The 24,449-nt window shown below is 37.8% G+C and overlaps 1 protein-coding gene and 1 long non-coding RNA gene across 3 annotated transcripts in view; one reads left to right on the top strand and one right to left on the bottom strand.

The window, feature by feature from the left end:
• Positions 1-24,449, bottom strand: part of UNC5C (unc-5 netrin receptor C) — a 354,206-nt gene that overhangs the window by 39,316 nt on the left and 290,441 nt on the right. The window contains exons 8-11 of one of the 2 annotated variants that reach the window (XM_036026269.1): positions 10,065-10,121; positions 7,880-8,071; positions 6,859-7,203; positions 3,928-4,015 (exon numbers count right to left, since the gene is read on the bottom strand). In XM_036026269.1, the coding sequence (XP_035882162.1) occupies positions 3,928-4,015; positions 6,859-7,203; positions 7,880-8,071; positions 10,065-10,121 (682 nt within the window). The remainder of the gene's footprint in view (positions 1-3,927; positions 4,016-6,858; positions 7,204-7,879; positions 8,072-10,064; positions 10,122-24,449) is intronic. The other variant, XM_028507742.2, reaches the window with a different exon arrangement.
• LOC118500653 lies at positions 4,720-24,441 on the top strand. Its single transcript, XR_004903228.1, has 3 exons — positions 4,720-5,223; positions 7,907-8,103; positions 23,268-24,441. It is a non-coding gene; the product is annotated as an uncharacterized LOC118500653 (long non-coding RNA).

Below are 24,449 nucleotides of genomic sequence, written 5' to 3'. Positions count from 1 at the left end.
TTTGTAAATATATATGATAGTTTTAATTGTCTTACTACTAACTCATGCTAGAATTTCATCCTAAAAAAACCCCAAAGACCATAAATATCCTGCAGTTGACAAATCTAATAATTTTAAGTCATTATTCTTTTCCTACATTTTAATTTTAATAACACCTCTGTCAACTACCTTGTCCATTTTGAAACTCTCTTTACCTTTGATTTTTTCCTTATGACACTCAGAAACATTCATTCTTACATTGAAAATGTTTATTTGAGAAGCCACTATGTGCTAAGCACCACGCAGGATAAACATTCTTATCCTTTCGTGTTCTCTTTTGTTTCGCTGATCACAACCAAACCATACACAGGACTATATCCCAAAGTTTGTTCCCTAGTTCTCTTTCTGCTTCTGTGCCTTTTCTCTGGGAGGATCCGCTCACTGGTGTCTTCCCACCTGCATCTTTGGCACGAATCCTGTATGCCCACTTGCACATGCTGTGCCCACCTAACTCAGAATGTCCTTGCCCCTCTGGGACCAGTTGCTGTTTCTGACCACTTTCATTCTCACAGTGCCCAAAGCTTGATACTTAAGTATATATTCCATGTGGTTTTGCATCGCTTCTAACCAGCTGTGCAATACTTTTTCTTCTGAAATGCAGTTCACCTTCCATCCATCAGACTCTAGCCTGGCTCTGTCCTCACTCCCCTCACATCCAAATTACTGCCACAGCCTGAGTAGGCCCTCCACCTCTGGGGAAGTCTTTCTGTTCCCACCACCAGTTCACTCTGTACACCATCACCAGAGCAATCCTTAAAAAGCACTGTTATTCCTGTACCACTTGGTTGCTGAAAGACTTTCCACCCCCCATAGTTTATAAAAAAGTTCTATTTACCTTCATATTTAGAATGTCTAAATTGATTTTTCGATCTTTTGAGAAAACGGCTAGGCAAGTGCAGAGTAAGTATAGAAAAAGGGAAAATTAATGTTTATATCTTCAATTCAAATTGTTTTTCAATAAGAAATGACAATGGGTAAAATTTCAGTCTGAGCCAGGCTCATTTTTTAAAAAATGCTACTGGAAATAAGGCAAAAAGACCCATGTGAGTGTCATTAATCGTGGAAATTGTGTCCACAGGGGCACAAAAAAGGCTTTGCAGCCTTTCCAGAGGTCTGTGCAGTGGGGGAGGTAGAAATCATGGCACAGCCTTGCAGCTCTGCTCCTGTTTGGTTAGAGGCAAGCTTGTGCCATCCCTGCAGCTCATTTCAGCTGCTCATCTGCCATTCAGTGCTTTCTCTCAGAGCATACTTGGTAATGACAAGGCCCTTCTTGTCACATTCACTATGCCACATGTAATTAAGTTCACGCCTCCCTTTAGAAGGTTCACATCAGCAGATGACCAGCTGGATCCCATCCAGCTGGAAAAATACCCAGTTCTGGATACAATAAAGGGAATCAGAGAGAAGGTGAATGGAGGAAAATGATCAGAATTTTCCCATAAATGCCTTGAAGAGACATTCATATGTCCTGATGTCCTCACAGTGTCTTCTCTGCAAGAAGTAATCTCTCACATCATTTGTGGAGAGAAGGGTCTTAGTGAGCAACAGGAAGACACTGTGCCCCAGAATGCACAAATGAGAAGGCTGAGGCTTGGCTTGTGCATGGGTAGGATGGAGGACGAACAGCATGTGAGATTGAGCAGAAGAGCTTTGCAGTGAGATCACCCGGGTGTGAATTCTGCTTTTGCTCTTCCTTTCACTGTGAAGCAGTGGCTATGCAACTTCTTTTCCCTGCATGTAGTTTTTTCATCTTTAAAGTGGAGTTCATCATAACTTGCAGAGTAGTAGGGAAGGATAAATGAAATTCAAAGTATGCTGAAATAATGGTAGCTATGCTTTGTATTATAACTATATCCAGAATACATCTTTGTCATTGTGATTTTACAAGAGAAAACCCATCTGGTTCGCAGCAGAAAATTAGCGAAGAGGGAACTTTCTCATTTATTTGAGACAGTTATCTTTTTGTGTTTGTTCCTTGTTTCATGGGCTGTTGTGCCTATGCTCTTTTGAGATCTTGAGGTTTCTCTAGCTTCATTTTGATAAACAGAACATTTTTGATACACACCAAATTCAATAGAATAATGCCCTCTGGCATTATTAACTTCGGGTGGTAGGCATGGCAAGGAGGGATTTTGTTTCCTTTTCTTTAGAGTCGAAGGCAGAGAAACCTAAAAGCAGAAGTGTCCAGCTTTATCAATTTTCTGTTTGCTCCCTCTTTCATCTGAAACGTACAATAATCCTGGTCAGATGTCCACTTAACTGTGGGAAGGAAAGCCTGGGAGGCAGGTGAGCGCACACCTCTTTCAGCTTCAGCCTGGCCCTGCAGCAGCCCCTTCAGGCTGGATCTTCAGCTAAAGATAATGCTGATCAGATGGGAAATAAGAGACCATGGACAACCGCACTGCTTCTTAGCATAAAAAACATCCAATACTCATTTCTGTTTAGACAAAATGCCCATGTTGGCCTGGCCTTGAGAGATGTTAGTACTTAGTGCTAACCTTGACTCTGAACAAGAGAAAGAAGAAAAATACAAAGGGATCTCGGAGCTTGCTAATCCTCATTTCTGCTGTTGCAAAACAAGGGCTCTCTGGGCCCATGAGTATTACTTTGCATTGAGAATGAAAAAATGAATATTTGATGTGAGTAAATACAAGCCTTTTAGTGATTTTCTGCTGCTCAAATTTAAGGCATGAATAATGCTCAAGGAATTTTATTAGTCCCTCAGATAGGCTAGTGTTTATGTAGGGAAAGCAGACCACCTGAGGAAAAAATGTCCCGGGCCCTACTGATTATAAATATCAGTATCTCCACCTGCAAGCATGATGAAAGAGCTTTTCGGCTACTGAAGAAGAGCAGAAATGGATGTTTTTCTGAGGATGAGAGAGAGGAAGAAAAGAGGTATAATGTGTTATAATGGTAACCTGATTCTACATCTGTCACTAATGCTTTGTATTCGGAGCTCAGGACTACAGAGTTGATGCCTTTTCCCTTGGGAAAAACAGGGCGAATTACATGTAAGGATCATTATTTCAACAACATCCTTTATTTTAACATCTGTGTACTTCAAAAACATTAATCAATCAGGCCTTTAAAGCACTATTTAACACATGCACTTTACGTGGGGACTAAGCAAGAAATACCATATATAATTTGTTAGAGGCCAGACTAAAAATTGAATTTAGGACATCTAAACCCCTCTTGTAAGTTTCACTTATAATAACTGCATCTTTATGATTATGACACATTTGAAACAAAATGTTTCGAATCAGTCTAGTTTTAATCAACCCTGGCTCCATTTAGAAAAGCTGGGCCTGGAGTTTACGGGTGGTAAACATAAAGAGGTTGATAACACTTAAGTTAGAAAAAGTCACAGGAAGAAGAACCTAGCACTTGAGAATACAAGTGCTAGGCTGAGGTGGGGGTGACAGGTCAGGGGCTAGGGTTTGTCTAATTCTTGTAACCTTCAACTCCATACTGGGGAAAGGTTGGATTCTTGAGCCAGGCCACATGAAGCTGATGTGGCTGTGTCCGCCCATGGATCTCTCTAGACAAGTCTATGGGTTGCATTTCTGTGTCTCTCTGGACACAGAGAGACCCACAGTCTATGGGTCATGTTTATGGTCATTTTTTCAGCTATACGGCTGGAGATCCACTTGGGGGGAGGTCTCTGGCTTTCTGCCCATAGCCCATACTCAAGATCTGCCAAAGTGTCTGCAGACTCAAAGATAAAGAGAAGTAAAAATCAACCTTTTAGAGGTCTAGGAAAACAAGGCTGTGCTAGGCACAGGGCATTCAAGGTAAAAATATATTGGGTTTATTATTTCTATTGTACACTTCCCATCAAGTCAGTCATTGATGAAGTCAGGTGTACCAGAAGTGCATATTCACCTCATATTTTCTTTCCTGTGTACAGTCACGTACATTTCGTAGACTCTCCCTTGGGGAACGGCCCCAGCAGGAATCAGCAAGCTCACTCCTGAAGAGCAAAAGAGAAAAGAAGTCACATAAGACTTATGAATCAAAAGGAAACTTCACAGGATGTTTCTGAAGCAAGTGAAAGGGAATGAGATTTTGTAGCCATGTAGCTATAAGCCTGCTTTTTCTCTAAAGACTTGTAAATGTTAATATTCACGGCTGCCCTCCTTTTCTTCCTTGTTGGTCTTATTTGTTACCACAGCTCTCTCTGAACTGTTTTGGAATTAAAGAAACGATGGAATTTTTTAAGCTCTTGTTTCATTTAAGGGATAGACAGATCGTTCCACTGTTGTTTTCTTTGTCAAAGGAAGGGAAGACCAACTGCTCTTAAAATGTCAAACAGCTGTAATGATGCATTGTTTCTAATTTTAAAAAATACCCACAAGATTCAAAGTTAGAGAAATAACGAATTCCAACAATATAAAAAAAACACATTTATTTCCCAAATATCTAGTCAGCATCAGGGTTTTTCCGTAACAAATAGAAAGTGATGAGGACTCCTTTCATCATACATAACTCCACAGAAAGTGAACAGTCCTGCTGGTTGTAGTTCCAGCCCTTCCAGCAGGTTTTTGCCCAGTTGCTAATGAGCGCCATTCCGTAGGACTATTGGATTGACCTCTGTTCTAGTTAACTGTACCTACAGCAGTGGTTTGCAACTTGAGCTTGCCTCAGAATCACCCAGAGGACTTGCTAGAATATGAATTACAGGATCCTGCCCCCAGAGTTTCTGATTTTGTAGCTCTCACAAAATTATAAATTTTTGTAGCCCTAACAAGCTGCCAGGTGATGCCAATGATGGTGGACTGGGGACCGCACCGTTAGAACCACTGGTCTGCACGATTACAGTGTCATCCCAGGGGATAATGTGGGGTGGCTGGCAGTCTGAAGATACTTGGATTCATGATTTCATGATTTTATCCCAATAAATGTAGATTGTTCAACTCAGTACAAATGTGCAGAGCACCATGGTGAGTATGGTGCTTGGTTCTATTGTGGATGCCAAGAAAAGATAGTTTCTTATCTTTTAATAGCTTATAATTTAATTAGCAAGGAAATTGAATATGCTCAATGAGTGTAGGACAATAAGAAAACTTGCCTGATTATGTTGGAAAGTCTCAAGAACAAAGGATGGAGAATTAGGAGGAGGAGTTATTCAAAGGCCTTGCATAAGTGGTTGAAATGTTGAGTCATAGCTTTTTTGAGAAGGTAAGTAACATGGGGGCTATGGAGGTGTGGGAAGTGGGACATCACACTAGTGTAGGGAGCGCTTTAGGGAGGCTCAGAGCGGAAGCAGGCAGACCACACATGACGCCGCCACAAAAATACCTTGGTATTTTTTTCCAATGGGAACAATACAATGTACCTTTGTGTTTATTATGGGAATGAGATAAAATTATAGGTGTAAAGTAATAAGAATAAGCCCTGGCACATTTTAGGTAACTATTGTTACTCTATTAAGTAAAATAATGTATGTAAATCACCATTGCCTAGAACACAGAAAATATTTAATACATGCTAGTTCTCTCCTATCCACTTGAGAAGCTTTTATAATAATTAATCTATGAAAAAATGACAGGTGTAGCAATGGGAAAGAAAGGTAGAATTCAGTGAATATGATTAAAAATTGTCTTGCAAATAATACAGTGTTTAAACAATGAAGAATAATAGAACATATTTTGACTTATTAATTTGATATACTATTAAAAATAAAAATCATGATTTTTAAAGTGCATGCAAGAGCATGAGAATTAATAAGAAAAAGATGAAAAAGCATTTTATATAATGTATGATCCCAACTATGAAAAAATGTATGAAAATAATATTCTACTAAGTATTTCAATTTATTAAAATGTGCTTTTAAAGATATGGGGTGAAACATCACCCAAGGCATGAAATGGGGGAAATGGGGGACTGAATAGAGAAATAATCAAAGACAAGTTCATATTTGCACATGAAGACCAAGTGGTTCTGTATATTGTCTGTATGGCTGTTGTCTCATTATATTCTTTTCTTATGTTACATGAAAACTTTAGGTCGACCAAATTGTTTCTTATTGCTGTATTTGCAAAACACTCAGTCTTGTCCAAAAGAGCTAAGGTTGCTGATTCACAGAGCAATCCATTAACCTCCTGAGAGTCCTGAACCTGTTACTACTACTGATTAATGAATACCAAAATTTAATAACACTGTCAGTCACTGACTGAAATTCACCATTTAAGACTTTCATGAGGCTTATTCTATGGAAGCAGATAATTCAATGATAAAATAACAACTAAGTAACACTGCAAAATGCCACATGTTGAAACTGTGATTCTATACAGCTCTATCAGAAACAGGAGTGAGCATCCTGTGAAACCTTGAGGCTAAAGACTGTAATAAAGAGTTAATAAATAAAGATTTGATGTCTATTATGATGTCTTCTGGTCATCTAAAAATTAGTATTCTGAAGTATTGCTTCCTATAGTGAATTGGAACTCAACCAACTGATATATTTCCTAATTAATTTGTCCTTTTAAAGTGTGAAGACAACAGTAAGAGCTTCTGGCTTGACGTGCCTCGTGAAGCTCTGTTAAGAAGGAGGTCAAAAGCAGTTCTAAATTACACCTTGGCAGCAAGTTGTGCGCATAATATATATAGAGGAAGTGTTTTCAGAATTGGTTGGGGGAAGATGAATGGTTTTTCTGATTTTGTCTAAAGTAATGTAGATTTACATTGAAAGTAGATCCGGGTTAGATAGGCTACATTTAACTTTTCAGGCCTAATGAAAACAAACAAAAGCAGATTTTGCACAAAAATATGTTTTAAAGCCCTGCCTTTGTGATTTAAACGTTTAGGGATTACCTGAATTGGGAACGATAAGGTGACCCCCGAGCGAGTTGAAGGTGCCAAATGCAGTACAGGATGGATCGGTCTGCCGTGCCAGACTCTGGCTCTTCAGGTTGAGGGCCTCGTTCTCCAACAAGGACTGAGTCATCTGAGGGGACAGCTTTGATGCAAACTCAGAGAGGTCATCTTGGGGGGTGACAGCCCCTGAGGTGTTGTACACTTTGATTTTCAGGTTAGGTAGTGGATCCAGAATTGGAGAGTTGGTCATGGGAATTTTGTCCGAGACATCATGCAAAGCATAGACTGGCCCCCTGTACATGGCTGCCGCTGACGTGAGGTCTGGAGGTACTGCCAGGATATCTGGGTCAGAAAGAGAAAGGAAGTCTATTTGATTCTTCACTCAGTCAACCTACATTAACCCCTTACCCCCAACACTTTCTGAGTCAAATGCAAAGAAACTCAGCAAATGTTAGAGATGTTCAGATACTACAGTTTTGTGGAAAACAGGGCAATTAGATGACTAAGATCCACAATATTACTGGCTACAAATAAATAGACAGCTTCTCTATTCTGCCCTGAAGTCTACTCATTGCTCTGAAGTATTTAGTTATTTCAGCAGATGAGATTCTTAGATAGTGATCCCTACTAGGTGACTATGGGTCATAGTTTCGCTTGTTTATACTGGATTTTGGTTCATCTGTAGGCCACTGTATTCATTGCAATACAAGATGTCTTCTCAAAAGAGAGGGAAAAAAGAGATTTAAGAATTAGTCAACCAGTCCATATTCTATTTTCAAATAAAAGTTAAAAAGTATGACAGAGGAAACTGTTCAAGAATAAAAAAGACCATGCACCTTGTCCACTCTAACTTGTTATGTGAATGAAGTTAATACGGTGATTAACAAAACAGAGCAAAACCCTCATCTCCATGGAGCTTACGGTCTAGCTACACTGGAGGATTTCCCTGAGGTTGGAGCTGCCCAGAGAGGCTACTTATTTGCAGAAGTTGCAGGTGTGGAGTACAGCATCAGCTGACCTTGTCTGGCTGCCTTGATGTTCACAGGCTGGAAACCTCCATTGAGTGCTGAAGAGTCAATAATATCAGACTCAAAGTCACGATGATTCTTCCGGTACACAAACAGGGCCACAACTACAGAGATGGCCAGGCAAACAATGACAGCAATCACAACGCCAACATACAGAGCAATGTCATCTGAATCAGGAGCAGCTAAACAGGAGAAGGAAATATTGGACCAACTGGTTAGAGAAATTTCCCATAGTAGACATACATATTACTATAATTTTTTCAGACATTTACTGCCTTTTTTATAGGTTAATTTTAAATCTATTCCAAAAGCTACATAAAACAACCATAGCTTTTTAGTAGAAAATTATCCCTGATTTGTTTTCCTTTCTCACTCTACATCTATCCACCCACTCATCTATCTTTAATTGGGCAGCATAACAGATGCTATATTATGAGGCATCAAAAGGAACTGGAGCTAGAACCATCCTGACACACAGGAGAGAAAAGCTTATTACTAACTTGGAAGGTGACTTTGAATTTACTGATAGTTCTTTAAAAACATAAACACTCTGCTAGAACTATCTGGGATGCTCTGAATCTATATATTTATCAAACTGAAATGTTTTTCTAGTACCTTCCAAGTCATAAAATTACTTTCCATAGTACCCTGCTCACTTTCCCTTAAATCAGTGGATGTGGATGGGTGGGAATGGTGTAGCTGAGCAAAGCAAACGTGAGGAGCAAACACGTTGGATCTGAAAGGCGTGCTTTCAGAAGTCCCAGATCTGAGGAGTAGAGGTTAACGCTGGTCACTCCAGGCTTTCATACAGACTCAGTATTACCTGCGAGAACCCTGAGCTCCTTTCTCATGTCTCTTGTGAGAGATCTACATTGGAGCTACTCACTAATGTAATAAAATGCAGCTCTACTGTGTACTGAGTAAGATAAAGGCCTGCTTCAGTGATCAGAAAGCTCAGACTACCCCTGAAGGCAATTAAGCATTTGACCAACACAGTGCATGGTCAGATGGTGGGATCTACTTCTGGGTGGAGACAGACCAACATTTCTGGAAAGTTGCATGTTGCCCTGGTGGCACAGGACACGCACTGATCCAACTGCAAAAGGTGATAGAAGCTGACAAATAAAACAAAACACAAAAAAGTAAATCTTTCCTGGATCCCATAGACATGTTTAAGTCTCTGTTTTAGTTTTCTGTGACCTACAAATATTTTCAGCAAAGTTAATTGAAGCCTCTTGGCTCACTGTAAAAGATGTGGTTAAATAGATACTTCAGGTGGTCAAGAGTAGTGTTCTTACGGTCAATTTTATCTGTACGTGCATTTTGGGGGGGGTATTTTCAGTTTTATAGGTTCCCTGACCTTCCAAGAGTTGAGGAACCACTATTCTATTAGACTCACAGCCACAAGTTGTACATGTTGAAGTGACTCTTCTTTTAACTTGTCAGTGGCTCATGGAATCACCTACACTCGCACACCATGGTTTCTTTGACACATTGACAGTATGGAGAAATTCCCTGTTGGAAATGACTATGTCTCTTTTAGAATTTCATGTTTAAGTGTACTGTAGGTAAAAGGATTATTTTTTTTCTTCTGAACCACTGTCTTTCCCAAAGTTTCCAGAATATCTGCTTTCCTAGCAATCCAGTCAATATTCACCGACATCTTCAGAGGCCAGGGACATTCCAAGCGCCCTCGGCTGTGTGAGCACTGCTTCAAAGTGTGGGCGGACGTCGCTGTGCTGCTGGGTTCTGTCTACCGCCCTGAAGCTGCCTTCTGAACTCTGCTCAGGACAGAGTACCAAAATCCTTAACATTTTATTTTGCCAGGCTCTAATTACATATTCGACATTCATGTTTTATAACTCGATCGATCTGCATTTTCTCAACCCTTTATTTTTTATAGCCTTTGAATCCTGGCCTTTGTTCATTCACATCAGCGTATTTTAGGACATGTTTTGTCAGCTACTGGGACTCAAGCTTGGAATGGTAGGCAGAGGCTTGAAATGACCCTTTCTTCTCTTCAGCAGTGAAAATCTAATTTGTTTTTCATGTTAAAATATATTAGTTGCCTATTTCCTGTGTGCACATCTGTGTTCTAAAGAAAGGTAAACTTGAACCAGGGGCAACATCATTAAAAGATTATTCAGCAACATAAAAACCAAACATCAAACTTACAAGAAAATCCATATTCATTCTGGGTTCTCTGTTCAGTTGAAATAGGATAAATGAAACCTTGAAAAGAAACAAAAAATGAAGCAAAAATAGGAACAAAATCAAATTAATGAGGAAACAAAATAAGAAACATGGAAAATGTTTAATTAAAAGAAAAGGAAAAGAATCCTGTGGTCCTTTAAAATTCTGGTTCAGTATAGAACTATGATTTTGCATCTCCTGTCTGCTCAGGAGTCTCAGTGAGAATTAATAACTAGGCAGATTGAATTTCAGAGCAAAAACTGGTCTCGAGTCACTAACTTTGGAGTGCTTAAAGTCTTTCTTTTATTGAGCATAAACTCTAATGGATTTAATTTATTTCAGACATCATGGGTCATTAGCATAAGGAAAATCTTTTTTCCTTATCCCTGCCATATGCTTTAATTCCCACAACATATTCAGTAAGGCTCTAAACAGTTTTTTTTCTTTTTTATTAAATCATAACAGCTTGCTCTTGGCCTAATAGAACTAAAAGAGACCTGTCGTCACTGGTCAAAGGTTAAAAACCCGTTTACTGAGCTGTGTCACGGCCACCTCTCTTGGCTCCATTTCAGACTCACTCTCTGGATTTTGTGTTGTTTCCTACCCCCTTCGCTTAATAGGAATCCAATAGGTTTTGCCCAGGGACTGGGCGGTTTGTCAGTGCAGTGGGATTGGATGCTTTTTATTTGAAATCATTCAAAAGTCAGTAGAATCTAGAGGTTATAAGGTTATTTATTTTAGGGCTTCAGAGGAATGGTATCAATTGGGCTAAATAAAAACCTCATCTCAATAGTAAATGCAGAAAAAACTAGCAATTTAGCAATTTTATTTTTCTGGGGTTTTTTTTAGTATATTCCAAGGCAGGAAATGGAAAATAAGAGTAATAATAATAATTAATAAAATATCAATGTAAAGTAGACAATTAGGAGAAAAGATTTAAAAATGTGAAACACAAAACTTTGAAATAGAAACATCTATGAAGATTTTTAAAGTACAACTTATAACTGGCACAGTTTCCTAATATTTAATGTGCTGTCACATGACTTAATCAAATGAAAATGAATAAGAAGCATGTGAATTATACTTTCCTAGTGAAACCCAAGGGCAAAAATGTAGAGAATCTACAAGAATCACAATTAATTGGTTTAAAATTAAATGTGTATAATGCTTTAATTCTAAAGGTAAATCTAGATCGTGCCTCAGGTAGATTTTTTTTGTAGTTTGCAGAACACTCTGTTCTTACAAGCTATTTACCTATTTGGGGGAACTAATTCTGGAGGAACATGCAGTGCTACCTTAATGAAAGAGAGGTTTGCTGCAGCACAGACAGGTTTGCTCTGAATTAATATTTAATGCTTTATTTTAGAGCAATGATTGCAGCTTCCACTCAGTTTTATAAATATTATATTCCTTATTCCAGGTGTCTGAGTCCATGTATTAGGTTTGATTTTCATTTTAAACACTTCTGTCTGGTAATAACCTTTTTCCATTTGTATTCTGTGAACTCTATAATAGAACACCTGGGACGTATATAGGCACTAGAGAAAAGGTTATTTCTTTCTGAAACCCAAAGACTTAAGACGGTACAAGCTCATTGCTAGGAGAGGAGACCAGATCATGGATGTCGTCATTTTGGTAGGGTTGATGTTGAAGAGGGATGCCAAAAGATTTGTTTTTGGCAGGTGAGAGGGCCTGGGAATTAGTGTAACATAGGATATTTGGCAATGATCTGATGTTCACCATGAACAGTTTGATAAGAATCCGCGAGTGTCTGTGGAGTAAGCAGAAGAGCTGGAGCTTATAAAGGGACAACTGATCCCCGGAGAGGCAGAGCATGGGCTGAAATTTCTCCCTGTGAAGCAGTACTGGATTTTCCCAGGCTCTGACCCCTGCTTCCCAATAAAATCCCTGTTCTGGATAAGCAGACCAGGAAACAATAAAAAGAAATTTTATAATTTTGATTTTAATCTCAACTTTCCCATATTTATGTGATCTGGACAACTCAAATATTTGTGTGATTTGTGGTAATTATCTGAGGCTTATATTTTATTGCAGGCACAGAACTGGAATTCACTTATTCATTCATTCATTTATTTATCTAAGAAATACTTTTGAACTTTAATATATGCTGGGTTCAATATTAGCCACAGGGGTACAACGGCAAATCAGATGGGAAAATTTCCTGTTTTCCTTCCAGTTTAAAAACAAACAAGACATAAATAACATCATTTCAAATGCTGAAAAAGTCGTTTTTAAAAATGAAACAAAAGAATGTAATGTGATTGGAGGTAAAAGGATGACAAACTGAGGAAATCAGGAAACAATTTTCTGTTGAGATGAAGTCTGAGCTGAAAGTTGAACAATGAGAAAGAATGAGCCAAGGAAAAGATGAGGAGGGAACAATGGCCCGTGAGGAGGCAGGGTAAATGCTGAAATCCTGACCACGGTTAGAGTTAGAGAGTGAGAGGAAAAAGGGACGCTTCAGGGGCAGGGGTGGGGGGAGCAGTAGCAAGACCCCTAGGCCTGGTCGTTCATGACAAGGCATTTTGAATATGTTCTAAATGAAGTGCAGACCCAGTGACTGAATGTAATTTAGAAAAGATCATTTTGGTTTCTCTAGAGATAACAGAGAGCAAAGGGACACCATTTTATGATAGTTTCTACAACACATGGCTTGGGAGATGTCTATCAATAGGTATATCAATATATTTGATGAAGTGTTTGCATTTGAAGTTGCTGGAAGAAAAAATAGAAAAATAAAAGCCTCACTAATAGTTATATCTCCCAGCCAATTAGGACCAATGTAGCCAATTGGTTATTTTCCTTCTTGGGAAAATTTAAAACAGATCAGTATTCAACATACTCACCACTGGTTCAACACCCCAATTTACTCTGTGATGGAAACACTGATTAAGAGTTTTGGAAGGCAACTCTGTAAAACTTTTTCCATCCTTTTCAAAACACTTCTGCAACTATAGAACTAAAACATCACTTAGGCGGCTGGGAATCAGAAAAGAGGGGGATTGCTGTTCCATCCCCTAAATGAGGGAAATGGAATCACTGTCTAGAGTTTGTTTTTACACTTCCCCATCTGATCTGTCTCTCATGGAACAACAGGGGGCATTTTCTTCTGCTAATGAGGGGACCCTGCTAAGAGTAGTTTTAGCAATAATGAAAAATAATATTTCTGGTAGAAAACAATACAAAATAATTGTTTTTAGTATCACTATCAATAGCCTTTTTCATAAGTTGGGATTTCAGTTGCTTTTCCTACTACTTGAAAGTAAGGCTGATTTGAAAGACACTGTGGCTGTTGGCCAAGGCAGTGAAATTAAGCTTTTTAGTCTTGGGGACTTTAGTTTGAATCCTACTTCTTCCCTTTCTTTGACCATGAGAGCTTGGTTGAACTGCTGCTCTTCCTGGGGCAGCTGTTCTCTCATCTGTGTAAGGATGTGGGGATAATCACTTTTATCTCATTGTGAAAAGGAGAAACGAGATGTGTAAAATGCTGGTACATAGCAAGCAATCAATAAATGACAGCTATCTCAATGTCATTACGATGCACATTATAACTACATTGAGATGCTAGGTTCTTAATAGATTTTATTTGTAGAGTCAAGGCAACTTATTATGTAATGAGTGAACTTAGGAAATTTGTTTGAATTTCAGTTTCCTTAGTAATTACAGAGACAGGAGGCCCAGTTTTTCCGAGAAACCAGGAGCAATGTACTCTTCCAAGTACTGTATACTTTTTCACCCTCTTCTTTTAAAGAGGTTTATTCCTGACCTTTGTGGCTTCTGGCAAAGATATAGTAGTGTGTTTCAGAAGCAAATTTCCAAGACCAGAGTGCAACTCAACGCTAAAATGGTTTCTCAACCAGAGTCAATGCCACTTCTAAAAGCTGAGGACATGCTCTTTGGGTGTCATAATGATCAGAGGCTTGTTTGTGGCATTTCATGAGAGAGGGCCAAAGTTACTAAATGTCTGGCAATGGGAGGAATAGATTTGCCATGAAACAACTGTCTGGAACTAATGCAGCTCTGCTGATAACTTTCAAAATCACCTCTCTTGGACTGCCAGCAGTGGGCTGCGGGAAGGATGCAGGACTTCTCCCGTTGGTTGCAGTGGCCTCAGCAGCTGCAGCTAGGGCTAGACATCCCAGAGAAGTGCTTCTGCTATGGGGAATGCTCATGCCCTATGATCTCCTGGCTTTGTTTTTTATAAAATTTCAGGGTTTTTTTTTTTGTAATTTTAAAGAGCATGTATTTTTCAGTGGAGAGATTTTCTTGACCTGGAAGAATAGGGATTGGAGGAAGTTTCATTGTGAAGAAAAATTAAGTGAAAACATGAACAGTTTGAAAACCCAAGCAAACAGGCTGTATTACACAGCTACTGAAATGCTCCTTATGCCAAAAAAATCCTTTCATTGTTGCTCAAGACATCATTTTAAGAGGTTATCTAGTCCAGCTTTTTCCAGATGAGGAAACTAAATCCCAAAGTTAAGAAGTGATATGTTAAAGTTAGCAAAAATGTTGAGACTATAATTTGATTTTATTCTCTTGGCAGTGAAGCCCAGGAAGTAAGGGTTTTGCAATATCCATCTCTGGGGGGTCCATTCACACTTGTGTTGACTGTAGATTTGGACTGTTGGAATAACGGTTTTGTGGCCGATGGTGGCAAAGTGACAGGAGGAAAGGATGACTTTTCTAATTTTCACAAGGCCACCCTTTAGATTAGAGGTGGGGTTGTCCATATTTTTCAGTTGATGTCCAACTATTATAAATGATGAGAGTCCATGCCCAAGTATCTTAAAAAAAAAAAGAGAGTTTTCCTTGGTTTTATACGGTAGTAAATAAGAAGTTATTCTTAAGCCCATGGCCCTTAATCACACAATTTGTGCCCAAACATAGCTTCTTTGGTGGGTTTATAGTTGGGAAATCTCAGAAACAGCCAGAAACCACATATAAGTCTTAATTTTCCCAATAAACTGCAACTGGCTCCATTGTTCCAGTCTTAGGAAAAAACACTCCTTTCCTGCTTTATGGATACATGATAGCCAAAAAATGATCATGATTCTACGATTAATTTAAAAAATATATTTTATTTATTTATTTTTAGAGAGAGGGGAAGGGGAGGAGAAAGAGAGAGAAACATCAATGTGTGGTTGCCTCTCACACGCCCCCTACTGGGATCCCAACCTGGCCTGCAAACCAGGCATGTGCCCTGACTGGGAATGGAACCAGAGACCCTTTGGTTCACAGGCCAGTGCTCAACCCACAGCCGCACTAGCCAGGGCTCTGATAAATTTTTTTAAAAAGATAATTAAACTATTTTATGTCACGGATAATATTTTAATAGAAAAAGTCATCAAACAAGTCTATTGATATGAAAAATGTCAGAACTTCTAAGCATCACTAGGCAGGTTTAAATTCTTCAAAACTGGTCTATGCTCTAACTAATACATAAACTTCCTCCCAACTCAAGCCTGTAGGAGTTAAAAGAAATCAGGGATTAGTGCTGGCTGGTGTGGCTCAGTGGGTTGAGCACCAGCCTACAAACCAAAGGGTCACCGGTTCATATCTCAGTGAGGGCACATGCCTCGGTTGCGGGCCAGGTCCCTGGCTGGGGGCGTGTGAGAGACAACCAGTTGATGTGTCTCTCATGCATTAGTATTTCTCTCCTCTTTCTCCCTCCCTTCCCATCTTTCTAAAAATAAATAAATAAAACCTTTGAAAATATTAGTTAAAAAAAAGAAATCAGGGATTAGAATTTCAAACTGTTGCAGGTGGGCACAGGAAACCAGGTACTTGGTGATCGAGGACAGTGAATTGAACTGAACACAGGGAGTTTATAGCAGAAAGAGAGAGAGCAGATTTATTGCACAACAGTACACTCCACAGAACATGGAAGCAGGTCATCTCTGAGCAGAGATTGACCTTGGGGGCTGGAGGGGTTCTATTTTTAGAGGGCAGATGTTTCCTAACTAGTTTTCATGGGGTTTCATTGAGCATGTACAAGTAGTTATATTACTTTAAAGGTACTGCACATGTGGTCTTATGATTTTCCTTGATTGGCCACAAGAGAAGGGGGTCCCACAATATTAATTCATTATAATGCTATTATAATGAAGCAGGAGTCATGTGGCATCTTCTACACAGGTGCATTCATGATTTACCACAATTTGGTGCTTTTCCAGAAAGCAGGAACAACTGGTCTTAGAACTGGGTCTCTGTCCTGTAATGATGTTCTTTTCCTTATCCCTGGGACACATTTGGAGTTTCCTCCCCCCTGACTATCTCCTGTGTCACCACCATAACCCCTTTTATCTGCAGACTAAGGAGCAGCAGCACAGAGTGGCAAAGGGACTTGCCTAACATCACAAAGCTGGTGAAGACAGCAAAGACAGGGTGCCCAGCTCCAAGGATAAGCCCCAATTGTCTTTCTAAGTGTTATCTGGGCTTTAACTAGAGGATTTAAATGAAGAGAGACAAGGACATTATAGAAAGGGGCTTGATATGTTCACGTTGCATTTCAGGGATTGAATGAAATAATGCTGAAATAATAGAGAGAGTTTTGCCCTTAAATGAAACAACTTCCAAACAGTGCCTTTTGTTTTAAGCATGGGGCAAGGGAAGAGGTGCACCAAACTTGGGTATTTCTATTCCAATGCAACTGGAGAGCCAAGCTAGAATAATGTAGCTGTTAATGTATGATCATAGCATTGTATTTGGCATAAAACCCTGCACTAAATACATATTTAAGAGAGAAATATTACTTTCCTTAAGTGATACGTACAGGAAAAATGAATAAACATTAATAATTGGAGGGACACTACCCATCAAAAGGAACACAATTTTAAAGCAAAAAAAGCTGATAGCAGTTGCTTCCACCATCTAAGAGCCCACATGAAAAAAGAAGTGTTTCGAAATGAGACAGATTTGATTTGGGTTTATATGTTGGCTTTTACATTAACTTCCTGTGGGCACTGCATAGGCTTTGAATTTTACACCTCAGTTTCTTCCTTTACAAGAGAGAGCTATTATTAGGGGATTATTAAAAGTTCTATGTATATGGGTTTTTTGTACTTTTATTTTTAGATTTATTGAATTAAACTCAAGTCAATTTTGCTTCAGGTTGGCCACATCTAACATAGTACAATAGATGGGAGTCAGAAGCAATTTATGCCAGGCCTAAAGTCCATGCATTGGGTAGAAAGTGAATAAAATTCAAATTGTATATGCAATACTTTAAACTAAAATACATGTGATACAGTAAATTTTATGTCCCCCAAAGCTAGGAATTCAAACTTTCTTTAGATTAATTATCAAATTCCTAGTCAAAAGAATATGGGTGGAATTTTATAAAGTGTTCCTGTTTGCTTTCAAGATTTACTCATTATATTTCAATATGAAGATTCTTCTATGACCATAATACATGTAAGTAGATTTTATAACATTGTGAGAAGTAAAAAAATACACGCTAACTCATATCTCATATGGGGTCAGAATATAAATTGTGAATGTAACTCAATTACAGTTTATGAAAGCATGTTCTATATATTTTTAAATCATTAAATTTTGGGTTAGATTAAAGTCATATTTATCTATCTAAAGTAGAGTAGATGACTTCAGAAGATGTCCTTGTTTTTGTGATCTTAGCATTAGAAGAATCTCTGTTCTTGGTGAAATTTTTCCTCTCCTCAATCTGGCTGCTTGGTCTGTTTGCTAGTAGTGACTATACCCAAAGCCAAAATATGTGGTTTTTCTCACCCAGATTACATTTTTATGATGCAAGTGTTCTTATTAAAAACCTCAAGGGCCATTCAATGTAAACATGTTCAGGTTTTGTTTTCCCTTTTTAGGTCAGTTTGTATCGAGCCAGCCCATCAGGACTGCACTAATGATGTCAAAGGTCAGGTCTGTCAAAGACGCTTAGGTCATTTACTATAATTTACCACTCTTCTGAGGGTTTATTTATTGACAGGGGCTTAAGGATCTCCAAATAAATGAATACATAAATTCTAGGGCATGCCAACAAAAATTGAAAAGAGCATTTGCTTATCACTGATGTTGGTCGCTGAATCGCTGCTGTATGGAATTTCTGTTCCAGCCTGCGTGGGGGAGCAGGCCACCCTCACCAACCTGATCCACAGCCACTTTCCTGACAGTCTCAACCACATCCTCTGAGAGTAGATAGCTCGGAATTAACCTCTCAGGATGCGAAAGTCTTATCTTGTGATTCACAGTAGGTATAGAATAAATGTCTGAAATTTAGCTCAACACTAGGGTAACATCAAACCCACACTTCAGCTAACCACATGTTTTTAATGAAGCAGAATCTATCCCCATAATGTTCCTTAAGAAGAATAATGAACTATTAAATCCAAAGGCAATGACATTATAATCCACGGTAGTAAAGGCATCTGGTAGAAAAACGACAAGAGTCCTGAAAAGGCTGACTTCTAGCACACATCACCACATCTGCTAGATTTTTAGTCAAAAAGAAAAGGCCATTGAAAGCCATGGCCCTGCACCCATGTGATTTGAAGAATCCCACACTCCACTGTGGTGGTAAAAGTTGGCACCTTTCTTGAATCTCTAGAAGGTTCCTTTCCACCACAGAAGCTGAAGACCTTGCATTTCCCTCTCACACTAACGTGCATGGGGTTCCATAGGTGTTCAGCAGGTTTCTGTGCACTACAGTTTCTAACCATATCCCTGCTTCCAAAACCAGGAAAATGTTTTACCAGTAAGGAAAAAAGGAAAGCAAACCACGCTTATTACACTGAAGACAGCAGAGTACTGTGTTGGGCTTCCAGTCCCCATATAGAATATTTATTTGCCAGCTGGGACGCTATGCATATCAAGGACTGCACCAGAAAGGCTATGACATCAGCTTCTTCCAGACTGTATGTAGATAAAAGCACTCACTGTCTGACACTCACAATTATGCATTCCCTATCAAATTGCTGTGTTGACAAGAATTTCACTGGAAACTGACTAGCACCTTCTCAAATGCCTATTATGGTGGTCATAAACACATCATTCTAAAGTCAAGAAAAGATTATTTGTAAAGTAAATTATTTCCTCACATTAAATGCACCTGGGGTTCCAAGGGGCCTGGTGTGCAATATGTCCACACCACAATTTATACACCGAGCTCCACCACTTCCTCTGTATGTGAGAATTAAGAGCTGTGTGACATGTAAATTTTTTAATGAGTAGAAAGCGCTAAATTTGCAGGCTGCATAACATTTTAATTTCCCGAAGTCCGGAAGTTCACTGATGCAGACACAATTCCAGGCAGCTCTTGTTTGTAAATTGCAGTTTTTAATTTGTCTACTGTGGCATAAACCCTCTTCAGCAAGAAAGAGTAATTCTAAATTCAGATTTGAACTGGTACATATCCCTACGTGGGATGCCATTGCTTCAGATAGGATTAAAAACTAAAGTCCGTAGGCATAGAGACAGTAATATAATAATCTAATTGAGCGTATTCATAAATATATATAAAGCACCATTTATGGACTAAGCCATATATATAGTCTTTAGATTGCTGTTTTGAAAAGAAAAAAGCATGGATTAAACCATTACATGCCAACCATGACAAAGTAGATCTTACTACATATTCATTATAGAAATCATAAAAGTTCAAAGTTGTCAGTTCTTGATAATACAATTGTATTTCAACATAAAAAGTAAAAAGGTAAATATGCTTATTGGCTTAGCATTTTCGGAGATTGTCCTGAGTGCTTCTTTCTTCTTCTGTATCTTTTTTTTTTTTTTTGGTGTCTAGTGTTCTTTCTCTTTGTCTCTTTCTTTCCCACTCTCCCTCTCAACATAGCCATTTCAAGTAAGTCCTATTTCAAAACTATATAGCAAAACCAGGGGCTACTTTCATATAATTTTAGGAATGACATGAAGAAATCTAATGGGTACACAGTGCAATGGACCTTCCATTACTGCCCCCTGAATAAGATACATTATTCTGTAGTATTATGAAATATAGTCTCATCTGTTATTAATGTGAAGTTTCTCATATTGGACATATCAGACATGTGTGTTTAGTTACTTTCAATAGTGGAAAATACTCCAAGGAAAATACTTCAGCATACCAACAGACTCCAGTTTTTAAATTGTTTTTTAAAATTAACAGTGTGATTATAAAACTAAAATTTTCAACTTCTTTCTGGGACATTGAGTCTGAGGGTTTTTAATTCTCCTTTAAAAATGCATTCTGGTGAAATAACACCAATTTCTGGAAGTTCTTAATCTGAAGGCAGTGTCTCCAGTGTAGGAATTACTTTTCAGACCAATGATGATATATCCAGTGTAATAGGTACATGGTATCCACTACACTTCAGTGTCAATTAATGTGTACGAATGCCTGAAAAACTTAGTAGAGCTTCTGAAATTGCTTAAAGACCATGAGATTGTTTCACAAATGAAATTACATAGCATTACATAATAAATCCAATTTATCAAAGAGTTTGAGGATAAGTATGTTTGCAAAGTATATAACAGGCAACTGGGAAATAATCTAAAACTGTAATTCAGTTCCAAATCCCCACGTCTTCAAATCCTTTTATAAACGCACTTGATTTAATGGCTATAAGTAACTCTTGCCACCTAAGGTTTTATACAACTAGGGCTTTATGCAAGTATTTTGTGCAAATACTTTTTTGGTAATCTAATTTAAATCTAATCTAATTGAATCAATGTGACCAAATTCCCAGGACATATCAGTGATTTTGCTACATTTCAAACCTTGAGACTTCGGCTTACAAGATACGCAGCTGTTCCAGGTCATCCTCAACATTTCTTTATTAAAAACTTATTTACAATTATAAACACAATGAAATACTAAAAATAACAAATATGGAGAATAGAATGCATATTGAAAAAGAAAAATAATCAGTTTTAGTGTCACAAGCATAAATGCATAAATGTCATACATCTTTCCCTAAAACTTATGTTTACATACTTATGACAAAATGCATCTATAAATCTATATTCTGCTGTTTATGTTAAACCATCATAAATATTTCAGTGGCTATATGATATTACACCTTATGGAAGAAGCATGTATTACTTAAGCTCTGCTCTAATATTGGATTTTCAGGCTTCTTATTTTCTCTACAGTAAAATACAAAGAATATGGCATATTTAGCATATGTGTGTTTTAGCAATGCATATTACTTACTGAGAATTTATTCACTGAAGTAGGATTACCGTGTCAAAGGCTATGAACACTTTTAAAGCTCTTAATTTGTTCTGTCAAATTGCCTCCCCAAATAATTGTAAAAATTTGTATTCCCATTAGTAAAATACAAGAAATCCTACTATAACGCACATTTGCTAACATTTAGCATATTGTGTCTTTAAAATATTATATAATTCTGTAAGTAAGCCTCAAAGCCTTTTAAAAATTTAAATTGATGTTGAGGAAGCACCTGGATTACTAAGACATCTTACACATACAATTAATAGCCTGGTAAACAATTTAGAAAACTTTTGATTAAGTATTCTAAGGAAAACTAAACATTCTAAAAAACGATTAGAATGTTTAAAAGCAAAAATCTAAATTAAAACTGCAAGCAAACACAATCTCAAAGATGTGTTACTCAGGCACAATGAGAAATGAAATTAAATTAAGAATAGTCCAATCAGATAATCAAAGCCATTAATCGAACATTATAAAATAAAGGTCGAACTATATTGTAAGTTCCTCTTCTTAACTTTAAATCTTTCTCTATAATTATGATTTCATTTTGTCTCTCAAAACAGTGTAAAACTGGGTTTTGCCCCCCACAATTTTGAATTTCCTTTAACAGATGAATGTAATTCATTTGCATTATTATCCCTGATACGTGATGATCCCTGGTGTATATCATCTTATTTATTGTTTATATTTACTTTATTTATTTATTGAGTTTATTGGAATGACACTGGTTAATAAACTTATATCGATTTCAGGTATATAATTCTACAACATGTCGTCTGTATATTGTATCATGTGTTTACCTCCCAAATCAAGTCTCCTATCATCATCATTTATCCCTTTTTAACTCTTTTCTACCACACCTCCTACCTTCCCTTCCCTCTGGCAATCACCATGCTATTGTCTGTGTCCATGAGTCTTTCTTTTATTTCTTTGCTTAATCTCTTCACCCTTCTCACCCTACCTCCATCTGCCTCCCCTCTCGTAGCTGTCAGAATGTTCTCTATAACCATGAGTCTCTATCCACATTGTTAGTTTATTTTGTTCACTAGATTCCACATATAAGTGAGATCATATGGTATTTGTCTTTCTCTGACTGGCTCATTTCACCTAGCATAATGCTCTCCAGGTCCATCCTTGCTGTTGCGAAGGGTAAGATTTTCTTCTTTTTTATGGCCAAGTAATATTCTCTTGCGTAACTGTACCACAGCTTTTTTATCCACTCATCTACTGATTGGCACTTATCACTAATCATTAGAGAAATGCAAATTAGAACCACAATGAGATATGACCTCAAACTTGTCAGAATGGTTGTCATCAATAAATGGCAAAGATGTGTTGAAAAGGGAACCCTCATGTACTGTTGGTGGGAATGCAGACTTATGCAGCTAAAATATGGAACTGCCTTATGACCCAGAAATTCTACTTCTGGGATATACCTAAAGAAAATCGAAACACTAATTTGGAAGAATATATGCACCCGTATGTTTATTGCAGCATTATTTACAATAGCCAAGATTTGGAAGCAGACCACATTTCTTTTGTTCTTTCTTTTATGTTCCTGTTCTGCCCCAAAATCCTATTTTGAATTTATGCATTAAACTTTTTTGCATGTAGTCAGTCTTATCAGTAAAGTCTAATGCAAGTAGCAAGCATGAAATCACCCAAAGTTAAAATATAATACTGAAACAGAAGCATGGGAGGGAGAGTGGGGAAAAAGAGAGAGAAAGAAAGAGAGAGAGAGAGAGAGAGAGGAAGTTCAAATTTTGCTACTTTTTAATCACATGAATTAAATTTTAAACAATTAAAGAAGAATACTAAATCATAAAAATGTTAAAAGAATAACTTGTGCAACATATGTTTTTGTTTTAATCCTCACTCAAATTCATGCCTAGAGGAACAAATGCTGTATCTGGGTAAATGGTTGGTAAAACAGCTGTATTCTTTTCATTCTTGCATTTCAGGGATAAGCTTAGTGGGATGCACAGCAGTCGTCTCCAAATCATAACCAGAAGCTGTGCTTTTTACACTCAGCAGCAGCCATTTCCAAAGAATGGAACCTACTGTGCCCAGAAAAACAAAACGCCTATTGGATTTTTATTTTGTGTCAGCAACATAATTACTCATTTATATTTTAAGTAAAGTTCCTTTTTAAAGGGCCTTGTGTGTATAGACTTTGGAAGGTAAGTGGATCTTCATAGGTAAGGTAAAAATAAAATATGTTATGCATAAAAGCTTCTACACAAATATATTTGGTTGTCTGTATTTACAAGTAATTTGTAACGTGTTATATGAAATGTCAATATTTAGCTGCCATTAAGATACAAAGATAGTACATTGTTTGATCTAGTCATCTGCATGGGTGTGATTGCAGAACAATTCTTTAGTACCTCATGGTTGTGAGAGAGATGGTAAATTTTGTACCTCTAAGGGCTCCTTAATAAAAGGGTAAGAATTTGTAGGCATGGAAATCAAACAACCATCTCATTAAGAAAACCCAAAAGACAAAGCCATGAAAAAAATGAGTATTTAGCTTAAAGTACCCATTATATTCCTGAACCAATCATCTATACCCATTTTAAAATTGTATATTTTATTAACATTATCCCTTTAAATAAACATAATTTCTAACAAAACCCATCATTTTTAAAGAGCTGTGAGGATGTTCCCACCAACCTCTGGTAACTGGGTAAGTCTACCTACAGAAGTGTCTGCCGTTCTTATCCATCTTACATACCCCATGGGCCTTAGTTGGCTAACAGCCATGAATTAGGAATGCATGGCTTGTGTTAGGAAGTCACATGACCCCACAAGGCATTTAGGGTGCGCTTCGGTGCACTCTGATAAAGCTGAGCAGTGGTTCCCTGGTTTGGAATGAATGACAGCCCCTCACAGAGATGACTAAATCACACTTTGCTCATGGGAAAGCAAATACTGTGTGTGTCATTTGTTAACTGGACACAGTTATTCCTTTCGGTTCCTGGGAGTTTACCTTTTTCAACTCAGGAAGAGACCTAGAATATTGGTATATTATTGCATGTTCTTGTTGTTCAAATAATTTTTAATTTTTAGTATTTCCTGCAAAGAATCCCGAATGGTTAGACCCCAGGTCTTCCTGGTGTGTTCTGTTGGCCCAAACAGACTTA

This window comes from Phyllostomus discolor, chromosome 1 (assembly GCF_004126475.2).
Source record: "Phyllostomus discolor isolate MPI-MPIP mPhyDis1 chromosome 1, mPhyDis1.pri.v3, whole genome shotgun sequence".
Classification (NCBI taxonomy): domain Eukaryota; kingdom Metazoa; phylum Chordata; class Mammalia; order Chiroptera; family Phyllostomidae; genus Phyllostomus; species Phyllostomus discolor.
Note: the sequence above shows the minus strand (reverse complement) of the source record. Positions and strands in the feature narration are given on the sequence as shown.